The sequence below is a fragment of the Ischnura elegans genome, chromosome 11 (genome assembly GCF_921293095.1).
Source record: "Ischnura elegans chromosome 11, ioIscEleg1.1, whole genome shotgun sequence".
Lineage (NCBI taxonomy): Eukaryota > Metazoa > Arthropoda > Insecta > Odonata > Coenagrionidae > Ischnura > Ischnura elegans.
In genome coordinates this window covers 89,291,692-89,319,409 of record NC_060256.1, presented here as the reverse complement: position 1 = coordinate 89,319,409, position 27,718 = coordinate 89,291,692, and the positions used below count along the sequence as shown (strand labels likewise).

The 27,718-nt window shown below is 37.5% G+C and overlaps 2 protein-coding genes and 1 non-coding gene across 4 annotated transcripts in view; 1 reads left to right on the top strand and 2 right to left on the bottom strand.

Moving 5' to 3' along the window:
* The window catches only part of LOC124168356 (eIF-2-alpha kinase GCN2), an 86,299-nt gene extending 81,198 nt beyond the window's left edge, over window positions 1-5,101 (bottom strand). The window contains exons 1-7 of the mRNA XM_046546553.1: window positions 5,010-5,101; window positions 4,864-4,925; window positions 4,599-4,774; window positions 4,313-4,448; window positions 4,029-4,148; window positions 2,992-3,227; window positions 704-816 (exon numbers count right to left, since the gene is read on the bottom strand). Coding sequence (XP_046402509.1) covers window positions 704-816; window positions 2,992-3,227; window positions 4,029-4,148; window positions 4,313-4,448; window positions 4,599-4,774; window positions 4,864-4,920 — 838 coding nt within the window. The 5' untranslated portion in view covers window positions 4,921-4,925; window positions 5,010-5,101. The remainder of the gene's footprint in view (window positions 1-703; window positions 817-2,991; window positions 3,228-4,028; window positions 4,149-4,312; window positions 4,449-4,598; window positions 4,775-4,863; window positions 4,926-5,009) is intronic.
* Window positions 5,102-5,173: 72 nt separating this feature from the next.
* Window positions 5,174-21,436, top strand: LOC124168359 (serine/threonine-protein kinase ULK3-like). 2 transcript variants are annotated; one of them, XM_046546556.1, is made up of 9 exons: window positions 5,176-5,623; window positions 5,703-5,854; window positions 9,667-9,881; window positions 10,379-10,605; window positions 11,266-11,527; window positions 13,639-13,812; window positions 14,884-15,068; window positions 17,008-17,092; window positions 20,859-21,436. In XM_046546556.1, exons 1-9 carry the CDS (start codon window positions 5,537-5,539, stop codon window positions 20,876-20,878), a joined length of 1,407 nt encoding a protein of 468 aa, XP_046402512.1. In that variant the 5' UTR covers window positions 5,176-5,536; the 3' UTR covers window positions 20,879-21,436. The 2 variants fall into 2 exon arrangements, with proteins under 2 accessions (XP_046402513.1, XP_046402512.1); XM_046546557.1 differs by lacking the exons at window positions 17,008-17,092; window positions 20,859-21,436 and having other exon boundaries at window positions 5,174-5,623; window positions 13,639-13,778; window positions 14,884-15,059.
* On the bottom strand, window positions 12,123-12,241 carry LOC124168549. The gene has a single exon (XR_006866973.1). It is a non-coding gene; the product is annotated as a U5 spliceosomal RNA (small nuclear RNA).
* Window positions 21,437-27,718: the final 6,282 nt, after the last annotated feature.

The window sequence follows — 27,718 nt, the reverse complement described above, 5'->3', positions numbered from 1 at the left end:
GATACAAAAGTAAAACAATATATGTGGCAGCGGAAGACCCACTGAACCTTAGTCGAGGTTGCTGCTGCATTATTTAGAAGACAGGTAACTGCGTTCCACAGGGGAAAGGTTAATTATGGCATACTGCAATGTGATAGGAACTGTATTTTCAACGTTTTGTGTCCAGTTTTAGCCCTGGGCTAATAAGCTCACAAGCTTAGGTTTAGCACTAGGCTGAGATTCATGATGAAGCACCATACATAACAATGTCAGTGGAAGAATATTAAAGAGATGAAATAGCATAGACCTTCAGTATGTAGGAAATAACATTTTAAGGACTGAATTTTTAGTTTTGATAATCATGAACTACTTCGAACCACAAAACTCCTTGATTCTGTCCCCCAGTTGAGCATTGATGTCCAACTTCCACTAGTATAAAATATAGCAATACAGCCACTCCACATTTAAAGCAACGAAAAAAAATTAAAAGCCCAAATACCAAGAAAATAATCAAACATAATCCAGATTCATACCTTTTCTGTTTTTGGACTTGCCTGTTCAATTCAGAGAACAAAGATAAAAAAAGGTTATTTCATTGTGACTCTTTACAATTGCCGAGGCTTAGAAAGTCTATCCAAATTACACTCCTAGGTAAATTATCATAATTTAAACACAGAAAACAACAGAGAACAAGATAGCATACAACAGATGAAATTCAGCTTACCGAGACACTTTCCACGCTGGACTTGCCTCTCCCCTCGATTATTAAAGTGAACTATTCGAGTCCCGCGATGATCACAATGATCAATGTCAGTTCCTTCCGATATAGTCTTGCTTCTGTGAATTAAAAAGATGTTTGTCACTTCCAATGTAGATGCCTTATTAGTGTCACAAATTCAGCAGAGTTTATGATTCTTTACAGAAAAAAATGATTAATATGTACATATTAATTTTTTAAATAAAACCTTCCAATTCAAAACATAACAGTAGAACCTCAATTTAATGAAATTCAAAGGACTCTCACAGAGAAAAAGTCATCATTGCTGAATTCTTCTTAGCAAAGCTAGAACTTTTTCACCATATTTTCCATGATTTCGCTGTTCGTACTGTAAGCTTCAATGCATCTGAAAGAATGTCTTCGTGTCGCACACATTGCTCTCTTAACTTCAACATACATCATCACAACTCAAAAAATCCTAAGATTGTTCTACCGCAGGTCTCGACTCAATTAGGTGGTTTCCTATTATTTTTTTATTGCCTAAATCGAATGATTATTACTCCTGGAGTACGTATTTCACGCTTGTAGATTTTTTAATGACGATATTTATTTTTCGCGGCTAAGTATGCAGGCTAAGATCGCAATACTCCTACGAGAGCTTTTAAAAAAATTGTTCATGAGTAGGACAAGCATCGTAGTACAACGCCGTATGCGAAGAAAGGATCAGAACTCCTTCTACTCCCTCTTATGGGACTTTGCATTTACGAAAGCATTGATTGAAAATTTTGGATTCAGAATCAATTTCTTTGACGAATTTGGATCCAAAGTACATTAAGGTGAAGGGCATTATTCGTGGATATTTGTATCTGAGGTATCCGATCCGACCATCCCAAATCAGCATCATAAGGTTAAGACTATTTGATGACTGTCAAAAGGCCAGGCACAAGTCTGCAACACCGCCCGATAGTATCAAAAAATGCTGAAAAGCTTTTTTTTTCTTTAGCTCGAATGCTCAAAATGCCTCTTACACGCGCTTATACGATATATGCACTCCTGAGGCCTTATCTTTGAATTCATTAAAGGCTTCCTGGAAGTAAATGTTAAAAATTAAGATGAGGAGGCATAGCCTTGTCATACTCTGTTACATATTACATATTGCTTCTTCACAGCTGGGACCCGTTTTTATCACTGCTAATTGGTTTTTGTAAAAACTGTGAATGATTTTTCTATCACTGTAAAGAACTCCAATTTCTTTCATGATTCCAAGCATTGTGTTCCAATCCATATTAACAAATGTCTTTTCGAAGTACACAAACGCAACAAATGTGGGCTTGTTCTCTCCCATTCTCTTCCCTATTAGCAGCCTCAGGGCGAACAATGTGTGCCTTTTCTGAATCTGAATTGCTCCTCAACCAAATACTCTTCAGCCCTTCATTCTATTCATGTATGAATGCCTGCCTAGTGTTTTTCATGGCTTTCTTCAATTCATAAAGTTTAGGTGGCATCTTATCACACCTAAATCATGGTCACAGTCAATGTTTGCCCTAGAGTAGCTTTTGCAGTCCTCCACCTAGTTCCTGAATCTTTGTTTCCCTAGAATTTATTTGATGTGGAATCTTCTCCGGTATACTGGTATTTTCTAATTTATCTTCTTCACATGGGATTTTGACTAATGCATTGGCAGCCATTAACCACCCGTAAAATATTATGATTAAATATTTTAAAGATATTGAGTGTCCATGATCAACCAGTTATATCAATAGTCAAAGAGGTTAACACATTATTATTTCCAACTATGAAGTGAAAAAAATTTGATTTCTATGAAAAAAACTTGAAAAAAGAATTGCCACATTATTTTCTGCATACAGTGGCATTTTATGTAGTGTAGGGCATCTTAAGGTCGAAAATTAATTGCTACGACTTAAAATTGCTCATATGGAAAACCAAATTGCTAAGTAATGATTCAATGTTCATTTTCCTCTCTAGTAATCATTAAATTTTGAGAGTTTCATGATCAAAAGCGCTAGTTACCCAGAAGCACGCATCAGTGGGTGCGTAATGTGTAGAGGCATGATCATGATTCAGGAAAATAATTTGAAAGGATGCATCATAATAACAAATCTTCCCTGTACTTTAGCAGGTAAATATTGTCAAGTGAGAAAAAAATGTTGGCAATAGTAAAATTTCATTGCATCCACACCCGCAATACCATGCTTTTACTGAAATCAGCTTTAATAAATAGCCATGCTCGGGGCCAAGATAAAATTTAGTTAAATAATTGGTTGAGTAATTACCTTCGCAGTGGAAATGAACTTGCTCTGATCATTGAGCAGCTTCTACTTCTCGCTATGGATTTATCAGTAAGTGGTCCACCAAGTCCATTTTTTGTCTGAATACTGCCTAGCACCACCCCTTCGTCTGCTTCAGTTTCCTTGTCCTCAGATTCTCCTCTTCGTCTCCGTCGCCTCCTAATAGCTTCTTCTTTCAAGGCTTCTCGCTTCTTCCTGATTTCTTCTTGGATGGCTTGCCTCTGCAAAATATATGCCAAAGTAGGAAGATTGTCTAGACACAAAGAATATTGGCAAGTTAAAAATTTTTAGATATGCAAATAGTGACAATATAGAGAACATTTTTTACACAATTCTTCCTCTTATGAAAGAACTGACATAGAAAATATGTCCCAAAATAAGCAATAAGAGCCTAAAAAATTGGTCGGATGCCAATATATAACATTCATTAGGGTATATATTGACTTCATTTAACACAAAACTGTAATAGCATTCAAAGCAGACACTGCCAGTTATTCCAACCCAGATACAACGACAACATTCAACCCTAACATCCATGATATCCCTTAACCTTTATAGTGTCACCTTCATCACACCAACAAACAAACAGTTTTATTAATAGCTCCCAGATCATTTGTATAAACTCCAATGGATATCCATCAAGTCAAATCAACACGTACTACGATATTCTCCTCTTTGTCATAATAACAATCTCCAATAATTAATTAAAAAAATAATTATATGAGATCTCCCGAAGGTTTCATACTTGTAAGCGTAATAAATTCACTTATATACCAGAAATTGGTCTGCTTTTTATTCCATGCCACGCATATATGATGCTTTTGAAATGATAAATATTAGGAACTTAATTTATCTTAATCGGGACCGCAATTCATAATAAAAATATAGGGTCAAACATTCATAATAAAAATATAGCGTGCAAACGAAACGGATACAAAAATGTTTTGAATGGAGCGTTGGAAGGTGAGAAAGTGTGCACACTGAGGAGTGAGAATCAATGTAATCGGTCTACACAAACTTACTTCACGATCTTCTTTCAACTTTTTCAGCTGCTGCTGTTGTAAATTTTGTTGCTCTAGGCGGGATTGCATCTCCTCGTAGAATGATTTAAATCCAGGTTTGTTATGCTGATGAAGAAATTTCTGCAAAAGATACGATGTTTTATTCGTCAGTAAAACTGCAGTAAATTTCAACTTCACCCCATGGGGTGAAGGTCAATAGACTAGCCCGATTGTGATAATTAGATTGCTTGTGAAGAAGTCAAATACCCGTCTTATAAAATGGCTGTTATTACACTTTAACATACCTGAACATGTTGAGCTAGTTCAAAAATCATCTCCTCTCCGCGGCGACTGTGGGCTAACGATTCCAACTCCGTCTTTAATTGAGATATGTTTTGGCATGACAAACCTTTGCTATTTTCCAATGAAATCGACGGCAACCTAGTGAATTAAACCAAATTATTGTAATTTCAGGCGCATTCATTCGTGAGATGAGGAAAACATACCATTCCCGAAAAAAAATTTCCATTTACAAAATTAAAGTGTAAACAATGTGCCACATATTATAGGATAACTTAAATCATTCCTTACTGATCTGGATATTTGGATGGACATGTTATGTGCAGATCAATTTGAGCATGGATTTCTTGAGGACCTTCCGAACTAGATCCTTGCTGAGGTGTAAGTGTTATAACAACATCCGGAGGCCGGGTTATCTTCCAAACATCCGTATCCCGTAAATCTCGCAGCTCCAAAGAGAAGATTGCCTAAAAATTTAAAGCATACATCTTAAAATTTACTACCTTATTCATCCAAGATGTTAATGTGGATAATGCATTTTTCAGAGAAAAATTACTTTCAAAGCTTGTATTTCATTTTCTTGCCGTTCCTGACAGGACTCCGAGTCAGCCATTAATCCTGAAAAAATACAAATATTTTCGGTACAAAACCCTTCCTTTATCTGAGGTCATTTAATAAACACGCTGATACAATTATCCTTACCGCATGGAATAAATCCATTGAAAATTAAATGAACTCGAATTATCAGCTGTCAAACATTCCTGCCTATTTTCATGCGCAACGCTGATCGCAACTTGTATTTCGCCGAAGTTCGAAATAGCAGACGGAAAAAAGAAGTGCGCATTGCGAGAGTGTTCACAGAACAACGTTGATAAATAATTAAACGGTGAAGATTAGAGTAGCAAAACTCTTGGCGAAAATTATTAATAATTGAGGACAGAGCTGATATTTTAGGGGAAGCGTGTATTCACTATTTTACACAGCTACTCAAAGTCTCAGGGGCGTGAATCATTTGTCGGTTGCTTGGCAAAATGTAGTAGACATCGTGATTTACTCGTATAGTTGTACAACCAAAAACAAACATCTTCTTTAGGCTACAAACCACAATAAATGAAAAGCTGACAGTGTATAATTATCAATTAATAATGTGGTATACATTTTGGGCATTCTATTTAGAGTGAGAAACGTTAAATCAGTGGAATATTTAATGTTTTACTCATGTTCCAAGCATGACGTTACCAACGATAGAAGGCTACGTTATAGTGGAAAAAATTGGTTCCGGTACCTATTCTACTGTTTATAAGGCATTTAAAAAGGTATGCATAAATATAAATATCTTTTTTTGGAACCTATGCTCATTCTTAATCCTCGAACATTTTTTTTGTCGATAACTAGGAAGGTGACAGGGGTGTTGTTGCAGTGAAATGCGTAGACAAAGGGAAGCTCTCTGGGTCAGCTGTCGATAACATTGTTACTGAAATATCCCTTCTGAAGAAACTTAAGCATGAACATATTGTGGAAATGAAAGATTTCTCTTGGGATGCAAGGCAAGTACCAATGTATTGAGCGACACAACTTAATCCATTTGGGAGTTTTAAAGTTACGGGGATGTTTATAACTCAAGTATTAAACCAGTTTAAGTTGGTTTACGTGAAGCATTTCGCCAATCACTCGGCCTGTCCCCATCTCATGTTGATATTCACTTCTTAAACCTTGACCTTTTTCTTGTCATCCCATCTATAAACTCTTATTCTCGCCCTCCCCTTTCCTCTTGCTCCTAAAATTCCTCAAGGTTTTCAGCACCTCCTCCTTGCTTACCACTCGCTCCATCCCTCTGTTTCCTCCATATTCCCTCCAGAAGATTTCTCTCCTCACCCACCATGGCGAGTACCTACTTCCTTGTTCCTTTCCCTCTTTGACCATTGCACCTTTACCATTCTCCCCCACTCTCCTTCCTGAGTGTAAACAAATGGCAATTCTGTTTTTAACTGTCAAAGTTTGAGGGAAAAAATCTGAAAGATTTAAAAAAAATTTAATCGACTCTGAAAAAAAAATCGCAGCCATGAGATTGTTATGATTTGTTAATTTTTACTTTGTCTTGGAATTCCCTGAGAAAAATTGGCTTATCAACTCTCCAATTTCTGTTGGAAACATAATAGAGAAAGTGAGGTACAGCATGCACCACCTTTCCCTAAGAAGAGACTAAAACTGCTGAGGAAGATGACACACAACGTTATCGGTTAAGGGACGCATTATGCTTGCTTGACTGCAAACATATTTTTGTCTTTTATCTTGAAATATTACTTATTTAATTCTTAAGCTGTTGTCTTTAAATTTTTGGGGTATACAGAGAAAACCTTTAGCATTAATTGTCTCACGACTAAAAACTTAGCATTCATGAAGAAAAATACTATCAGTGATGGTGAACTGATTAAAACTTAACTATGGAATATCAGTTCTATATTCATTACATAGGTGGTGGTTCTATTGTAATTTCATTAGAGCTGCTAAGTGGTGATGATGGATATGACCAAATTTTGTAAATAAGAACTTTATTCTGTGGTCCAATCCAATATTCAGTCCTCATCAATTAACACCATATAACTCATCAGTTAGGCAACCAGTGCTCTACCTTATGCCTCAAAAAGTACTTCCAGATACCTGTGTCAACTTCAAATTCTACAAAAGCCTTTACCATCCATTGGCCCACCAAACGGGGATGGGAAAAAATGGCCTCTAGAGGGAGATGTTCTCAAGAATGGACTCAACAAAATCAAGAAAGCAATTCAGTGCCTTAGCATGCGTTTGGGTATCGGCTTTGGGTAATGCTTTCTCAGATAAAGAATTTATTGCTATGATACCAAGAATAATATTTATAGGGGTTAATGAGGAGGTAAAATATAATAAGGTTAATGATATATTGTTATCTCAGTGTATGTAGTTGATGAAGTCTCTATGGGTTCTCTGCTGGAAAATAGAGGCTGTGGCTGCCTATGTTTCAAGACCTAACTCTGTCTGTGTCCTCACCTACAGATCAGTCTTTTGCTGCTTCATTGTTGGCAATAACTGCAAAGCGTGCAAACCTTTGTACAAACTAGATGACATGTATAATGGACATTTGTGTGGTCAGTTTGTAGGACAGCCAAATATTTGTAAGTTTGTCAAAATACAACAACAGTTATGAATTTATGTACGGTATATAATGAGATATCTCTGAAAGAGTATTTCTGTTGCTTAAATTTTTACTTTAGAAATCGGGTCGGTATAAATGAGGGTTGTGTATTAGGACGGAACGGAAAAATCTATTTTTTTCAAATCCATGTGACCCAATGAAAAAAAGTTGTGGGACTGATCAAAAATAAGGGCTGAAAATTTTGAGACCTCTGGATGAACCCCTGACCCTTGCTCAAATGCCATTCATGGGGGGAGGGTCAAAAATCGAAAAATTAATATTATATGGTCATTCCCTAAAGAATTTGCTGAGTTACTTGCCTTCAGGTCAAAAATTTTGTGCATTTTGAAATACCTGCCACCGTTAAGCCGCAAAATGCAAAATTTGAGTGTGTGCCCGCAAAGAGAATATGTATTCCAATGCCCACGCAACGTTGCAGATAGAAGAGCACCAGGCCCCTCCCCACTTGTCTCTCCCCTTACCACCCCCAAATGCATCAAAATTCATCCTGCGTGTGCTCCTAGAAGGGCGCTCATCTTTGATAATATAAATCAGCAGATGGTAGAAGGTAAAAAAGAATGCATAATGAGATGACTTGTCCTTTTTGGCATCTCGTTAGTGTTACACAAATCAACGTTGCCAACTTTTGGAGGGGAGATGAAATATTTTGTATTGTTGGCGATATTTTCAGATGCGAGAACGCATGCAAGGACCCTATGGTCAATGAAGTGGCCACTCGAGTGGTTAGCGAGGGTCAGGGGTTCACCTAGAAGTCTCAGATTTTGCAAGCCTTATTTTTTATTAGTCCCAAAACTTTTTTTCATTGGGCAAGATGGATATTTAAAAAATCGATTTTTCCGGTCCACCCTATTTGTATGTGATGAGCTTTGACACTTGTTCCATAAGAACTCACTTTCTCCGTAGTTTTAAGATGATTGGGTAGTTTATTATAGTTTTGTGCAATGCTAAGGTAGGGGAAGGGTTGGTGAGTGATACAGTAGACCCTCGTTAATACGAACAACATTATTATGAAGTCCTCGTTATTACGGAGCAATTTGTTGGTCCCAACGAGAAGGCCTATCCAATCTATATTAAAAGAAACGTTATTACGACATTACGAACCACAGTCCCGGTCCCGGCGGTTACAAAATGAACTTTATTACGAAGTTCCGCGAAAAGCAACGGCATTTAGGTGTATATATGCAACGCTACGTTATCATCATTGATCTACGTTGAAGTTCTTTTCTTGCACTGTGCTCAAGAGCGTCAATCTTGGTTCCTTTTTCATTAGGAGATACTTCAATATGCACGCAACATCATATAATAAGCTTCATTCCTGTGGAATTATGGTGACCCACTCATTAACGCTCGTAAATTGGACGTGCAGTCAATCCTCTTCCTACGCACATTGGATTTACGAACTTTCAGAGGTACGAACATTCGAAAAATTCAAGCACGCCCAAAATTTCACACTTGATGCCTTTGGAGTTTGCAGATTCAACACGGCTTGACGTAGAGGAACTCGCACTTTGGGCATAATTGAACAGAGTATCATTTAATCCGGAGTGAAGTCAGGAACTGTTCAGCGTTTCGCCCATTCATTCTTCCCGCGGACAGCGATTTTTTTCGGCTCCGGCTACGTTGCAAGGTAGATCAGTTCGTCATAATCGTGAGTTAAGGTATGATTGTGGTGCATTCTGCGGGATATCCACTCTCCTCGATGCCTTGTATATGTTTATCAACTTACGAGCAAGGTCTCTGAACGCATCTTCTTCGTATATCGAGGGCTTGCGCATACTTTAATCGCGTATTTAATACACTTGACTCTGAAGGTTATAACTGGGGGAGAATAAAGAGAAAAGAAATTTTGACAAAGTATTTTTTTTTTCTATGATTCTTAAAAGAAACGTTGATGCGAACTTCGTTATTACGAACCTCCGGTTTTTCGGTCCCGTGAACTTCGTAAACACGAGGTCAACTGTAATTCATTACTATTAATACGATGTCTTGCAGTTGCTATTTATGGTTCTTGTGTTTTTCTTGGCTGAGATAGAATAGTTGATGATATCTTTTGTCAAATACCAGAGCCTTTTGGATTAAGATGCAAGGAAGGGTAAGGACTCTGTCATTTATAAAGTATGGCTGGCAGCAATTTTTATTCGATGTTCTCATTCTATCAATTGACAGATGTATATACATTATTATGGAGTTCTGTGGGGGAGGGGATCTTTCATGTTTTATCAAGAGACGCCAAAAACTACCTGAAGCAACTTGTAAGAGATTCCTTCAACAATTGGCATCAGCTTTGAAGTACTTGAGATCCAAGAATGTTTGTCATATGGATCTAAAACCTCAGAATCTGCTGTTAACATCCAGAGTCAATCCAAAACTAAAATTAGCTGGTAAGTTACATTCTTAGTTTCCTTTACAAAATTTGATTTTTACTACTAGTGTCCAGGCTTGCAAATCTCAATCTCCTTTGTAAGTTGTCTCCTAGGTTTTAACCTCAAGATGGAAATGTATTCACATGAATAGCTATGGGAAAAAAATTCCCTTGGAACATGAGTTAAATAACAGACCTTCCCTTAATATTTTTGCTGGGAAACATTCCTTTTTGCCTCATTAAATCCAATACCCACTCCTGAATGGTTAGTTTCCCTTATACTGTCCTCTCTTATCTGTCCAATTCCCTATGGAGTATGGTGAATTGCCTACATTATCTGCTTAAAAATGAATTAATAAACACACTTTCATGGTTGAAAACTCTATCTATGTACTCTGTAAAAATGGAATCATAATTTTACAATACTTATTTTCATTGTAAAAAGAATTTGTTTTATTTTTGTGCATCAGTACTAATATTCAATACTTGTTGAAATTATTTTTATTCCGTGTGCAGATTTTGGATTTGCCCAGTACCTATCTGATGATGATAAAGAGTGTTCACTGCGTGGCTCTCCATTATATATGGCTCCGGAGATGCTTCTCAATGCTGAGTACGATGCACGAGTTGACTTATGGTCTGTTGGCGTCATTGCGTATGAGTGCCTTTTTGGGAGAGCTCCCTACTCCTCTCAAAATTTCCAAGAGCTTGCTGATAAAATCAAGGCCAGGCTTAAGATTGAGGTGAGGACATTTTTCAATACACATTTTGTGAACTGCTGCATCTAGATAGCATGGTAAATTCATTGTCCACCCTTGACTTGATCTGGGGATTTCACTAGGTATATAATTGAATTTGCTCAAAAAGAACTTTCTTCAAATTTTGTCTGAAATGAAAGACTCCATTTGTAGTGGACAATTTTCTGGTCATTGCTAGTAGTGATAGAGGAAACTTATTTTATTTTTTAGCAAAATGTATCATGTAATTTAGTGATTTCCGTATTATTAAAATCTTCGGAGTGATATATATTGCAATTTCAATATTTAGCGCATGCAAAGATATGCACTCCTAACGAATTGTTCCTTTTCCTTGTGTGTCTTGTTTCTGGTGTACATTTTCTGTCAAGTTTTTTTTGCTAGTGGTGGCATGAGAATACATATTTATTTTGAGGTATCTTTGGATGGTAGCACAATCCATAATTTCCTAGTTAAAGCTTTTATCCTGTAAAAGTGACATAAATTGTTTATGTACTAGTTGACAGGTATTCTCTGCCAAAAGGTTTACTCTGTTTTATTTTTATAAATGTGTTTCATCTCCGAGAAAGTTACTATCTGGCCTCTTTTTTGTGAAACAGATATCTGTTTATTTAATTTTATATCACATGCATTTATTTATCTTTACAGGTGCCTCCTGCCTCGCAAATATCGAAAGACTGTCGTGACTTATTAGCTGGATTACTGCAGCATGACCCTAATAGTAGAATTGATTTTGAGGATTTCTTTAAGCATCCATTTCTCGATTTAGAGCATATGCCTTCAGAAGAATCTTACCAAAAAGCAATAGCTCTTGTGAAAGAAGCAGTGGTGAAGGATTCAGAAAGGAAGTGGAATGAGGCTTTCAAGTTATACTGTGACTCCTTGTTATATTTCATTCCTACCATCAATGGTAAGTTGACATTGAAGCTACCTGCTAGTAAGTACATATTAGGTATGGGTTGATTTGGTTTCTAGTTTCATGCCTTATTGAGCTTTAAAGCAGAATCGAAACTTAACGCTAAAAAGAATGAGTGTTCGGATTATTTTAGATACATATATGTCATTAAAGATGAAGGCTTAGAGCCTCTTTGCATTATAAGCCTGTCATTGCTGAAATTAAGAAGCTTCTGTCAAGATATTGACTTTGGCACAGTTAGGGCGATCCTGTAACTTTTGAATGAATTCAATAACACCTGCCAATTCTTAACATGGCAGAGAGAGCTGGTAATACCTAGGTTGTGGCAATGTATATATTCGTTAAGGAGTAGGTACCTTGTTGTGAAATGAGAGATTAATATCCTTAATGCTTGGTTTTAGTGCTTGTATATTGTAACGAAACTCACCTTCCACTTCTTATTTTGTGTTACCCTGGGGTACAGAAATACACTTAATTAAGAAATAACATGCACCAAAATCACTTTTTACAAATAATATTCAATATGTCGTAAAGAAGACTAATTGGGCCCAATTAATAATCTGATATTATACATATATATTACGTAATTTCCCTTTCTGTTCCAATGGGCATAATCAAAAATTGTTTATACATACAACTGAACTCCCGCCACGGAAATCTTTGGTAAAAGGCAAAAGATTTTTACGAACTGACTTGAGTATCTCTTCCTCTGCGATCTTTCTCTCTCGTAGGCGCCTCCTTTTTCTTTGCGTCCTTTTCTTCTTTCTGCCGATCTTTTTAGAACACGTCTCTCTTTAAGTTCTCTCAATACACTATACTACGATAGCTTTTCGCCCGATCTTTTTAGAACACGTCTATCTCTTAGTTCTCTCTCAATACACGACTCTCTTAGTTTTTCTTTCTGCATCCCTCACTACCATTATTGCCTCCTCACCTCACCACATTGTTAATTTTGATTTATTTATTTAAACATACAACACGGCGGTTTTTTTTTACAATATCACGCTTGTTACAAAAATATTATGAATGAATGTAGCCTTAAATGTGATAAGCTATGCTCTAATTATAATGATTTGAAGAGCTAAATCACTACTATGAACTTGACCCATGGAGATGAATGAGAAAGGAGGATGAACCACTGAAATATATCCCACGACATTGATCTGAAGGACAATTTCTTATAGTAAAAAGAATTACTTTTCTGTTATTTGTTATGTGAGCAATTAGTGAACTATGGTCAATTCACATGCCTAAAGTAAATACATTGTGTGATACAATTATATACAACACCATTTACGGTGTTAGAGTTGCATTCCTTTTTCTTCGAAAGATTACATCCTTCGTTTAGGTTAATACTAACTCAGTATTATATCTTTTGCTACTTTGGAATACACGTTTATCAAATCTCAATAATTATTTCAATGCAAATCATTGAATTAGAGATCATGATTTGGAGTAATCATCTATGACCCTTTAGTGTCATGAGTACTTAATATCGATCAAAATGATGGGTCACGGTCATTCATGGTAGCTGACCAACCCTGGTCCTTATGGTCTCAGTTACAGGCTAATCAGTCAAAAATTCAGCACTACCATCCTTTTGACTTAAAAAAAAACTACGTGTCAAGTAGTGTATTAAAACCTCCGTGTAACGAATTTGACTGGATGAGGATGAGGGTTTGCCGTACGGGGGTGTTTTGCAGGTTGCGTTTGGACAGGATGGGCATAGCGTTCCTATAGTTTGAAATGGAGACTTCTAAGCTGTTGTGAAAACGATCTCACGAAACAAACTCACTCTTGAGAGTATTTGCATAAAAATCAATGCAATTGTAACAGTATTAAAGATGAATTCCTCTAGGCCAGCTGTTGGTAATGGCATTGAGGGTTTCCCATTAATTAGGCTATGATAAAATAGGTGTAAATGTTAGGCCTAGATCAACATAATAGACTATGTCAATAACTCAGGGGAATCAATTTGATCTCCTTGCCCGTTGAAGGGCAAGTGGAATTCTTGATGTTTTTGGGTTAAATATTCCCTTTGAGAACGTTGCTTTTTTCATGGATGATGTAACTATTTATGCTTTATTAATTTCTCTCCTTGTTAGCGGAAGTAGACGCTCAGAAGAGAATGGCGTTGAAGGCCAAAGTGGATGAATACATCAACAGGGCAGAAGACTTGAAACTGCTCCTGAATGGGCCAGACTCAGCTGGTGGCAGCAATGTGGCAAGAGCTGTGATGCATGATGTAATTGCTTCTTCTTCCACCTTACCTAAGCTGGGTTAGTGGTTGTTGTAAACCTCGTATATAATGGCAAATGGGTGACTTAAGTGCTTAATTCAGTCATTTGAAGTCTATCAGCAGTCATACTGCTCAGCCATCAAAAATTTCAGCTCAATCCACTACATGGAAAATGAGGCCAATTTTCATTTTTCCCCTCTGTCTTGGAAACAAAAAATCAATGATTAACTGGGTGGCCTTACTTCTGGAAAACCTGGAAAGTCATGGAGTTTCATCGTGTATGGGAATTCAAGGAATTTCATTATCTAGAAAGTTATGTAATGTCAGGGATAAACAACAAAAACATTTTAAAAATATATTTTATCTGAAATTCCATAGATGATATTAACTCATTCTTTAATTTATATTTATATGCTTGATATTTTAACGTACCACTCAGAATATGTCATTCAGAATGTGCTATGTTAGTTTTAGAATGTATTTTATTAGTATAAATAGCCATGGGAAAAAATACTTTGGACTGTAAATAAAAAACCACTGGCCATTAGGTTTGCAGGCCCTTATGCAGACTGCAAATTATGAGACTATCCACGTTTCTTAATTCTCATGGAAATTTTCCTTGGGTTCACAGCACTGATTGTTTGGCCATTGTGGTCCAAAGTTTTGTTTTTTGACCTCTGAAATGTGTGGGGTCCAGTTTAACTTTGAGTCTAAGTGGAATACTCAAAGTTTTACTGTTTGAGTTCTTACTCTAGTATGTATTTAAGATTTTAAGCAACAGACAATGTGATATTTTGTATCAGTATTCAGTAAAAATCTATGTATCAGTTTAAAACCATTTTGAGTCTTTTTGTATTTCACCTTTAATGTATGCTTCACGATAGACGCGAGCATTGTGGAGGCCCCCTTAGCTCGGGATCCTCACCGATTGCCAACCTACTACCAGATGCCCCCTGGCTTATCTGTCCCTTTCATCTTCAGAATTATTTTGATGAATTATGATTGTGGGATCAAATGAATGTGTGTCCCATTTGTTGTTGAAAATAATTCACCAAAAGGATATCTCCTCTTTCTCACCTTGGTTGCAACTTTTGTCCTCTCCTACTTGCAGAGCACATGGCCACTGTCACCCCTTTGCTCGCCACTGCATTGGACATTGGGAAATGTGCAGAGCAGTATCTTTTGGAGGGACAGTACCACCATGCATTGGAGAAATTTGAGTCAGCTCTGAACATCATGATCCCTATACTCAGCAAGGAGCCTCAAGGACCCAGGAGGGAACTTCTTCATCAACAGGCATGTATTGAATAATTCGTCCACTCCCAAGTATCGCTGGTGAATGGCTTTAGCTTTGCCGATAATTTTTTTGTATTACTAGGTGATTAAAGAAGAAAAGGAATTTCTCAATTGGCCGTATAATTCTCCCTGCTCGTCCACCTTGCAAGTCGAAAAAATTTTACTGCGTTGGTGTGCGGGAAGGGGGAGAAATTCCCCACAGGGACCAAACACCAGCCTCTCAACCGGAAAGCCCAAAAAACACACACACTCACACAATCACTAATACAAACATACACTACAAGATCCTTTGTGGGGGCTGTAGGGACCTCCGCTAAGGATTCTTGCTCCACAAAAAACCGGGAATCTTCACAGGATGGGCCTGTTAAAGACAGCCAGTGATCCGTAGAAACACTTGCACTCAATAAGAAATCACTCACACATTCACTCACCTGTGGATGGCTTCAATGTTCCGGGAGAAAAAAGATTTGCTCCAAAAGAGCGTCGTCGGGGGGTCGGCAAGGGGACGAGGAAAACACACGCAAGACGAGCAGGGAGAATTATACGACCAATTGAGAAATTCCTTTTCTTCTTTAATCTTTCGAGGCCGTAGAAGCTCAATCCCCATTTTTCCATTACTAGGTGAAATTACACCTGCCATTACACTCGGTTCCAAATAAAGTAAGCTTCCAACTATCCATGTACAGATAATTATCTGTGTTGTGGATTATCCCTGATCTGGTTTCACTCTCCTTCAATGTTATCTAGAATCTTAACAAGAAATAAAATCAGATGCAAAAACACCGGGATTGTCATATTTTAATGCGAGGATACTCAAGGCTTATTATTTCCATCAGAATTCCTTTGTAAGGCCTAATTATTTTCTGTAATTGCTTACAAGGAATGTTTCAGTTTACCTAGATGTTTGCTCTGGTATTGCAGAAGGCAATGAGTGGCAAAAAAAACTGGAGATAAATTTTAAAGTGTCTTTATGGGTAAACAATTTTTAAATGAAGTAAATGTTATCAACAAGTTTTCAATGAATTTTTCATTTTGAAAATGCACAATTATTGCAAAAGCAAAGTATTGCACTCAGGCATATTTTAGCTGCGACCAGTCAAGGTCGAACGCGAGAGGAAGGGATTGGTGTAAGTGAAGACAGTGGTGGAAGTGGAAGCAGAAACAAAGGTATTAATGATAGCTTGAGTCATAGCCAGGTGCTAGCCTGCAAAGAAAGTTTGCTGAAGTATGTGAAAGAGGGGGAATATGAGTACAATGACATCATCGCCACTAAAAAGACCTGTGATCAGGTGAAGAATGCTCTCAATGAGTCCCTGAAGCTATCTAAAATATGAGACTATCTTCTTCTTTCTCTGCTGGTATTCTTGTTAGGGGTCACCATTCCTAACTAGTTGCCTTCAAGTCATTTGATCCTGGGTATCTCTTTATTTACTCTAGCAGTAAATTTATCGGGATATTTTCTGCTAAAACAAACACAGGATAAGATGTAAATAGATGTTAGAGTTATGTATATGGGCTTTGTTTTCCAAGGTTACGTATTAGAATTTGGAGCATGGTATCAACTGCTTGTTTTTGGACAGAGATGGCTTTATAACTCCCATCGTGGGTTTAGACTTTTGTGGGACCCTACGGTGGGTCATCGGAGTACCTCATCATAACTCACTGGTGGGTCACTGATAGGTTTATCTTCTAGCCACTGCACTCTGCGGTCTTTAACCTATGATACGAGGCAGGATTGGATGTGGATTAATATTTTATGTGTTCAGTCAGTGACTGGTGTCTGCTATTTACAGTTAGTAATTTCCAGCAATTACCCTAGCTTGCTATCCAACGTGATGATTTTAGCTCCTCTTGTGCCCCTAATTTTTATCTTAGTTTTTCTATAAAATGAGTCTATTTCTTCTCATAATTTCACGATATTTTTCCATTCTTCTTGCAGATTAAAAGTTGGCTAGATAGGGCTGAGAATGCCAAAGCATTTATCTCTCTCTTACACTTGGAAGGAAGTGCAGCTGGAAATAAAGGTAAGAAGTTGCAATATAAATCATGAATTCTGTTCTCTGAGCTTGTTAATTCATCATTCACAAATTTGATAGTAGTGCATCCAAACTGCATGTAAAAATGCATATTATTGCTAATCTAACCTTCATTTTAACACACAATTATTTCACCCCCAAAAAATTGTTGGCAATTTACACTTCACAGTTTGTGTTGGCATGATGATGGTGATATGAAAGCAATGGTGTTCTTCCATTCCAATGCCTCACGATGGAAAAGTACTTCTTTAATGATGTCCTTTTTATTGTGGTTTCTAGCTATCATTGTTATGCAATTTTATTATTTGTTGCTGTGGCATCTTTTTATATCGTTATGTCCAGCCAAAGCTAAGAAACTTGCGACACCATCTCATATGGTTTTCTGATGGTCACAGAGAAAGGAAACTGGAAGTGTGTTCTGGCACTGTGAAATTAATTCTCATAAGTTATTAGATTGTGCTCTCTTTTCTCACTGGTAACTCAAGTACATACTTCTCTGGGTATAAATAATATGATGTGATTCTTATTTGAAAGATTGATTTGTGGCAATTGAAAGCAAGCAGAAGCATTTGGTTGCAATATTAGCAAACTATAAATACATATATGCTGTATTCTTATCCTATGATGCATGGAGATAATTCTAATTTTTCCATCATATTTTGTAAAAACTAGAGATGTGCGAATAGTATCCGTAAATACTCGAATACCTCGAGTACTAGAAAGTATTAGATATTCGAGGTCTCGAATAGTTATGCTAAAGGTACTGTCTCGAATACTTTGAATTTCGCATCATACACTGTCGCACGCACGTCATTGGTAGTTGACTCGGAAAATTGTAGAGAACTGTAGTCGTTTAGTGCACGCAGCGCCGTTTTAGGCAAGTTGAGGAATTACATCAAATTCGTGGATTAGAGCGGTGAAAAGAGTTCGACGTGGGGAACCGAAATTGATCGGGTGAAAAAATCCGAAAATACCCAATTCCCCCCACCAGGAGAACCTCAGTGCCGTGGGATAGTAACTGCGTAGCACAATTCCCAAAATACGCTACCCCATCCATCCATCAGCCCTCGACCCCTCCTCCGATGCTTTCCTCCTCTCCGAAATCAAACAAAAGGCCCCAGCTGGTGCAGGGTTCGTATTACGAAGACCATAAATCAAAAGCTTCAAAAGAAAATATCAAGTTACCGGAGAATAATAGAATCATGTTTCACCCTACCCCCTTTCTCCCCCACTGACCTTTTTCTGTCTACCTGCTTCGAAGTTCCCCATTTCTGGAGGTCAACTGCTGCATGAGTACCATGGGATAGTTACATTAGCGCATTTCCCAAGATCCGCTATCCCCCTCCATTCAGCACTAGCCCCCCCTCTGAGGCTTTCCTCTTCTCAGAAATAAAAAAAAGCTCCCAGCTCGCGCAGGGATCATATTTCAAAGACCTTAGCTTCGAAAAAATATCAAGTTACGCGAGAACAATAGAAACGTGTTTTGCGCCCCCCTTTTTCTCACCCACTGGCCTTTTTCAGCCTACCTGCTTCTAAGTTCCCAGTTTCTGGAGGTCAACTGCTGCATGAATCACCTATTAGCCCAAAAGGTGTCTAACAATGACTTTCGGCAATTGATATTACACCTTTATTGGATTGAAATATTAGTAATGTGCGCTAATTTAAAAAAGGATAAGACCAAACACGACGTGTTTGTGACTTTATTAAAGCATTTTACCCAAGGAAATAAATGTCAAAATACGACGGAGACTTAGCATTCTGGGAAGACTCAATATGAGCAGCAGAGTTTCTCAGAAGTTGATGCGGTATTTTTTTCTGAAAACATATATCAAGTTGCAATTTATGAGTTGTGCTATAAATCTCTATTGTTACAGTCACAGACGAAGGGATATTTTCTCAGGATATTTGGTTTCTCCCTGATAGCAATTCGAATTCATCTTCTTATCTCGTGAGAACTTCCAAAGATGGACTGAAAATAATCGAAGAAAATCCGGTGGAGAAGCGCGTGTATTTTTGTAAAACGCCTCGGATTGTCCACTAGCACTTGACAGTGGGAGTGAGGGTAAAGCGAGCTATCTGTTGAAAATAAGAAGTTGGATGAAGCCGAGTATCAGATGGGCGCACCGATGATATGGCGTTTGGTAGATAAGAATGTATGCATCAGACAAATCCATCGTAGCAGTGTAAATGCCGAGACGGCATGCAATCATTCTTCGCGAGGTGGTTTGTCCCCTTAGAATATTTGAAAGAGATGTTAGTTGAATCAATTATATGCCCAATTGTTTCCATAAAATTAAAATATTCCATTAATCAGCTAAATTCCTGTTCGAATCCATTAAAGGAAATCAAAATTACTCCCCAAAATCTTGTGTTTCCTGCTGCATAGGCAACCGTGTCAAACATTCCCGCATTCATCGTTTAGTATTCGAGGTATTGGAAATTCGAGGTATTCGAGCAATGATTTAACCCTTTTGCGCCGGACCTTGGTTCAGGGAAATTCTTCCTCAATACGAGTCTCTTGAAAGTTTTCTTTACTTACCTTGTACGAAGCATTTTTGCGTCAACTGAAGGCAGTGGTTCCCTCCCTAACTATTTTTGGACCCAACTCAGACGGCGCCCATCCCTTTCCTCGGCCTCTGTCCCAGACCCTAGAAGGATTAAAAGCCCCTTCCTAGCACGAGTTCGCGGTCAACTGGCTAAAATGTTAATGCAAAATATATGAAAATATTTGTTGCTCGCACTGATTTTTTTACATTCAAAACGAATTTTGTGTTTTTTTCTGAGCGTGCAGAAATTTTAAACGAAGTTCTAACGTTATTTAGACGGATTTTATGTATTTACTAGTTGTTCTATAACTCCGTTGAGATTAACGTTAGAATTTTGTTTGAAATTTCCATGTGGTGAGCAAAAAAAGATGAATACATTTCTAGCATTGAATTTCAAAAGTAAGCAACAAATATTTTTTTGGAAAACACACTGCAAATAACAGTAGTTGACCGCGTGGAGAGGATAGGAAAGGGTCGACCAGAGCGGCTGAAGATGGGACTGGGCTCGCGCTAAGGCGGATCGTGAGGGGCGACTGCGTCCGTGGGTCTATTGTGTCCGCGACAGTCACTTTTTTCGGCCTGTGCCGCACAGGCACGGCATCCGTTGGTTAGGGTAAGAACATTCAGGACGCACTGGTGTGGCATTTGTTGTTTAGGGAAGAAAATCCTCGCCGCACAGGTGAGGCATTCGGCACGAAAGGGTTAATATTCAAATTCGATATTCGAGTTTGAGAAATCTGCTATCCGACCCATCTCTAGTAAAAACCATAATTGTTAAGTTCATTGAAGATCAAAACTTCTGTTTGCGTTCATACCTTAGTCGCATGATGTGCTTTATTTTTGCAAGAACTTTTATGTGAAATACTGGTTATGCCTTGCTGTAAAATACTGGTTGTTTTTTTCTGTGATAAGCATGAAGAACATGTTGCAATTTTTTCTTCTAAGGTTTTATTTTTTCCACCCAAACCCTTGAACATGATTCATATATATTTTTGCAAGCTTTTAACTTGTTTTATTGCGTGATGCTTGATTAATTTTAGCATTGATGTTTCACCTTGGATAATTGATTGCACATTCATATAGGACTTATGTCAGAATCATCTTTGTAGTCAGTGTGTGCTATTGCTTCAAATTCTGCTCCTTTGTTTTCTGCAAGTGGGCTAGAAGACTAGAATGTGATAATGGAAATTTTATTTTGACATTTGCAGAACAGTGTTGCTTACAGTGAAGTTGAATCATGAAGACATCTCCAGGGAAGTGTTTCACTCTTTTATCATGTGAGATACAGTGATATAAACATTTAACAGGTGAAAATTTTGTCTGTATATAAATGTGCCTATAATGTTCAAAAGAAATGTTCCTATATATTTATCTAAGAGAAAAGTGTGTGTGATAGCAGTATCTCAATATTTGAATTCAAAGTCATCAGCTCATTGTTAATATTTTATTTTCTCAGGGAATAACCTCTATTGCTCTATTTAGTTATTTTATCATTGTGGCCAGCGAAATAGAGATGAGTGAAATGTTATTTAAAAAATTTGATGCACCTGCTGATTTAATTACATAATTTCAATTATATGACTCCCCATTGTCGTGACAAATGATACAATTTTGAGTTACACCTTTGCTTTTGAAATTTTCTATCTAAATCTATTTTCCCATGAATAATTTTTGCATTTTGATCTCTGTCTCTCCTCCTTTTGGGATGTATATATTTTGTTGATTGATGATTGTGTGGACATGTTGAGCTTATTTCCAATTAAAAATGTTATTTATTCTGTTTTTATACTTTTCTTTTACTATTCACCCATAAATTCGTGTACTGGTTGGTTAGATCAGTGCATAATGTGGATTTTAATGAGCAGTCTACAAGAATATATGCAAATGTAATATTTTCCGTAAGTCTCTTTTACATAATTTAAACAACAAACATGAAAACAATATTGTACACCAGGTTAATTGGAGATATTTACCATTGTAGGTAATGAATGAACATTTACGAAATGTTGTATATGTGGCTTACTGACTGGTTTGGAATTTCTGAATGTAAGAGGTCCATTATTGGGCTATTTATCACATGTGGACTAAACACGCAAACCAGGATGGGATTAATGGCAATGCAGGGGATAAAAAAAATGCTGGAATAATTTCCAGAATATATATCTTAAAAAATCTAATCTAATCTTAAAAAAATGAATGAGTTTAATACCATAAAGAGCAGCAACAATAACTGCCGTTTAATAGCCGTTTTTACAAATTACCTGAAGTCCATATTTAGGGGATGTAATTATAATAATTTATTTTTCTAAGGATCAGAAAGCAATGAGTGCATTGATTCAGATATGAGGTATGTCATTAAGTATTATATAGAGATGAGGTGTTGAGCTAATGCACTAGCATATGAGTATAGAAATCAGTAAATTATATAAAATGTGTGGTACATTTAAAAACAATTCTAGGATGATTGAAAAAATACTGTTTTAAGGTTACAGGTTGTAATCACATTTAAATTAGTTTATAGAGTCAAACTCTTGTGAGAATACCTTCACTTTAAGCTGCATAATCAGATTTCCCTTTTGTTGTCACATTTATTTTAGCATTCCTCTTACAGCCTAGAGTGCAATGTTATTGGAGTTTCTAGATAATGGAATTTGGTTTCTTTTAATTTCAACCTCCCTCTGCAATTAACGCTGAAAAATGTCAATTACTTCAGTCTATTTAATTTTTGATCCTTGTTTATTGATGCAAATGGAAATGTATGGCGGTTATGTCAATATAATGTTGCTCCTAAGTGCCAACATAATGCTATTTAAATTGGAGAAAGGGTAGTCATGTGCTTTTCTCTCAAACTAATTAAAGCTTTTTACTATGCTGTTTTTGTTTATTTTCCTCCCCTTTAAAATAAACCATAGGTGTAATCATCTGAAAATAATGTCAAGCATTTTCATGTAATTAACAGGTACAACAAAAATATCAACATTCTTCATGGAAAAACTAGTGGAATGCTTTTCTTTCCAAATTCAAATAAACAGCTCAAATAATAAATTTTTCCGAGAATATCAATCAAATATTTAATAATTTAATGTCTCATGAAATCTCTGGACTCTTGACAAAAATATCTCATTTTTCTAGGTGTTGGAGTACATATTTTATTCTGCATATCTATCTACATATCTATTGATAGACGTCGACAGAGTAAATGCAGTATATATCAATTAGACTGCTTGTACATCTGAAACAAATGGAATGGGTCAATGACTTTGCGCCCGTTTCAGTGGCTGCCTGCTACGTTTCTTGTTATCCAAGGTACTTTTTAATGTACACTGCTGAAACAATTTGATTCAGAATGTTCAATTTGATTTAGGTAGCCTTATAATCTATGATGGGTTTGAAAAATTCAATCTTGTTGTATCGTTTGATTAAATTTCAGAGAAAATATAAAAATACATAGGAATATTGATTTTGGTGATGCAAGTAATACCAATTACATATTGCAAAAAATTCAAAGCCATATATTAGAGGCAAATTTCTTCATTAATCATCAAATATCATGAATACTTCATTATTCAAGTATTTGACTATTCAAGTCACCCATTGCTGGAATAAACTAGAAATTATTTGTGGAAAACCTAAAAATCTCTGCGAATTTTCAAATGCCCATCTGCTGATACTTTTGCATTAGAAACTGACAAGGAACACTCTAACATCCCTTTCCTTTTGTTCAAATTTGGTATGATGGTTGTGTATCATGACAAATTGCACAATTTCCTGTGCTCTCATGGCTTAGGATCTAAGTACCTAATTACCTAGTTTCGTGCCTGTAACCCATTTTTCCATGAGGGACCCCTTGTTCTTCGACCTGCAGAAATGAACCTCAGGTGGCAAACCCTGAAGGGATTGTTGGTGCTGGGCCCTTGCGATGGGCAATGCTGACAAGAGGCTAACAATCGCTTGTGTCCTGATTGACACTTGTGCGCAGATGCAAAAGAGGAAGATCACTAAATTTTACATGGCTTCTTGCCCTCAGTATTGGGTCCAAAGAAAAATGCAACTCTTAATGAGAAGTGAATTGAGGAATAGTAGTTATATACCAAGTTTTGATTGTGGTCGAGTGCCAGAGTGGAGCTGGATGGCTGACAAAGGAATAGTGGAGGTGGATCATAAGGGCTCGATACTACATAATCAGGACTCAACTAGATACTGAAGTCGTGCACGTGAAGGTCACTTTAGGCAGTGAAGGACCGTGGTATTGGCCAATAACAACAACAAGGCCTACCCCCTACTAGTTGCTATTTTCCCTAACTAGCTGGTCTCGTTTCTTTATTCCTCTTTCTCTATTACTGCTCAAAATGTGAGTTTTTTTCTCCCTCTAGCTCCCTCTCTCTGCAGATGTTACACCGAGGATATTAGGTTATTATTGTCCCAGAAAAATTTCCTCTATTACAGCTTTGCCTTGTATTTCTCATAAAAAATGTGAGCATACTGCAATCTACTCAACATAAGCCGAATAAGAAGAATTATGTGTATTACCTGGGCAAATATGAATAACAGGTGTGATTGGACGAGGTGAGCAAAAATTTAATGCAATGATTGAAAGGGAAGTGCTTACTAAGTCAGGGGAAGTGAGGGCTTTATCAGAAAAAATCCAGGGCATTTGAACTTGGGAATCCTGTAACAATCATATAAAATGGCAGGTGATGGAAAAAGTATTGAATAAAATGCTATCAGGCTCTCCTCCACTTGTGAACTTTCAGTGCCCACTAAGTACTTTTTGCGCTAAGGATTTTCGCATCAAGGCTCGGAGACTCTAAGTCTCGGAACTCTTGTCTCCCAACTCTGTCCTACGAACGCTGTCCTACGATGCTGCCCTACGACGCTAGCCCTCTGATGCAAGCCCTCCGACGCCAGCCCACCTGGAGATCAAGACTTATATAGGTAGTACAGCAGAGGAATACCTACTCCTTGGCAATCAAGGGGAAGTGGGTGCTGAGGCATAAGTATGCAGTTTGGAGTGAGAAGTACTCCACTTGTACTATCACAATTCTCTCTCCCTCCAACACCTCATCCCACTATGTCTCTCCCCTCCATGAATTCCAATGACATGCCTCTACCAGCTATCACCCCACTTGGTTATGTCTCCAACCCAGAAGATTGAGGAGAGAAATTTCGGCAGTACGCGGTTCTCCCCCTCCAACCCTGGCTTGGATGACGGACGTTTTGCAGTGGTGCCAGTCGACAGGGGCGCCTACATGGCAGATTTACTCGGATTTGCAGCTAATTTGAACATCGCCCTATTACCCCTCCACTTCTTTGCAAATTCCCTCCCCTCCACCCTGACACGTTTCGGAGCTCTCAAGGTCTCTCTTGCTTCGGCGCTCGCGGTGCATAGATGTCTTGGGTGAGATGGGTGATTTCTACAAAATTACACAGCTTGTACTTAGTTTTTGGTAATGCTTCCTATGGGATCATTAGTTATCATCGTTGTTTTCTGTAGTAATTCTGATTTTGAATATTTGTACTTCTAATAGATATTGATTGAAAATAACCCGTAAATTTGTGACAATTGTTTCTTGAATGCTGATTTCTTGTTTGTGGAGTCTTTCCCTTAACCACCTGGTGACAGACGATTGGAGTTCCCTGTGTCTGGGGCTTCACAATCTCAAAGATTTAACGACGTAACGCCACATATGTCCGTTTTGAAGTCCAGAACTGTTCAGCATTTCGCCCGTTATTCCTTTCCGTGGAGATCAAAATTTTCCAGCCAGATCAGTTTGTCACCATCGCCAGTTTTAACGCGAGCAACGTAGTAATGCAGCGTTGCGTTCTGCAGGATATCCCTAACCTTGCAAGGGTTTTTCAACTTATGAACAGGGTCTTGGAATGCATCTTGTTCGTATGCTTAGGACTTACCATGCAGTCAGATTTGTTATTTATTGCAATGATAAATTACTCTTTGAAAACGTAACCAGTAGGATTGAAATTACAATTACTATCACTTTTAATTAGGGATGGATGGATCCAGATCGGATCCTTGATTTTCAGATCCGCATCTTCGGATATTATCGGATCCTAATGCATTTCCATTGTCTGCTATAAAACTGAGTAATTATTCAAGTTTCTTCTGGGTACATACAAAGGATTGCTATTTTTATTTACATACTTGTTTTAATATTTTTACTGATTAAAAAAATCATATTTATAAGCTTTCAAATTATTTTTTGAAAACGATAAAATCTTTACAGGCTCAGGATGTAAACTGTTACGCTTGCGTTCGGAAATGAAAACAGGTTTTAATTTTCGGATAATCCATTGACTGAATTTTGATATTCCCCACATAAGTTTCTCCAAAATTTTGTCACTTTCTCTTCACATTCTGACTTCTGTTTCACCTGCAAATGCTTCAGTTGCGGTGAAGTGGATTTTGCACTTCCTCATGATTTTTTCACGTCACAGTGGATGCAAATGGTTCTCTTTATGTCATTATAAATGTTTCTACAAAAGGAAAGATTTTTATCGGTATATCATCAAATTAAATTGTAACTGCACAATCTGCAACACAATTAACAATGTTTAGAACAGCATTAGCATCACGTGCAACGAGTTGCAGGAACTGAACGAGATGACCGCTCAGCAAGAGGAAGGGGTGGGCAGCAGAAGTGCATAAAGGATAGGTGGAGTGGTAGGAGAACTATCCCTCTGTCTTTCAAGCATTAAGGCCATAAATGAGGGTGTCAAGGATGAACATGTCAGATCTTGCTATTTTGTGACATCGTTGCCTTCAAAGCAATGCCGGGCGACCGATGTGATATGTTCAGTTGGCGTTTCCAGGCCGTATCTTCTTGTTTGACTGTACTGATGCCACGTCTGTTTCTTTGAAAATTGTGTTGTTTGGAAATTGACTTGGAAAACTTTTTTTGAATCAATTTGAGCTTAAAAAGACCAAAATATGTTAGAAATTCGACGCATTTGGTCTCATTCTTTTTTGAATCTCATGTACGTCGTCTAATTGCCGAAAACTACCGAGACATCTTCGGGTCCAGTAAGTCATTCAAATAGTATTTAAGGTCAATTGGTGAGATGGGGTACGGATGAAACATGCTTCCATTGCTCTCGTGTAACTTGATACTTTCCTTCAGAGATATTGATTAATGGACTCTGTAGTCTCGGAAAGGAAAAAACCTTAGAGGAGTGGGGTGATGGAGGGCCGAGGATGCTTTTTTTTCATCTGCGACGTAGTCACTTTTGACGTGGTTGTTATCCTATGGCATTGAGATTCGCCCACTGGTTGTTCAATCTCTTTGTATGAGTCACACCATGTGCCTGTCGTATTTTGGCGTAAAATTGTCCATGGCAGAAACTCTGTCGCGTAACCCCTACAAGAGCTATTAAGCAAAATGGTTCATGAGTAGGACAAGCATCGCAGTGCAACAGCGTATGCGAAGGTAGGAGCGGGACTCTTTCCACTCCCTCGTGTAGGACACTGCATTCACTAAAGCATAAATTAAAAATTTTGGATCCAGATCTGATGCCTTCAGCAACTTTGGATCCGAAGTATTCGATGAAGGGCAATATCTGCGGATATTTGGATCCGAAGTATCCGAACCGACCATCCCTACTTTTAATTTTGTTCCAGTAAGTGATGCAATTGCTGTCAATATGTTATCAAACCTGGAGTATCAGAACGCAAACCAGCATTTAATTATTCCTTAATGCCATTGCATAAAATAATTATTGAAATGTTTGATGAAGGCACTTCAGGAAAAAATAAACTTTCTACCAAAAATTTACACCAGTGGATGCGGTTAATGTAGCTGGAATTGCCTTTGATCAGCGCATGTAGATTCAAATTTTCAATATTGATAACTAGAATATAACAATTACTCACATGAGCTTAGGAGTAGATTCCAAGTAAAAATTGATTTTTTTAAAATAATCCATTTCAAGTAAAATAAGCAAAGGTGTAACCATTAACCGTAATTAAATTACCTTAACTTCCTCACATCACATGATCAGTAGGAATGACCTTTATGTGGTTAGATTGTCTCATGAACAGAAAGACTGATCAGTA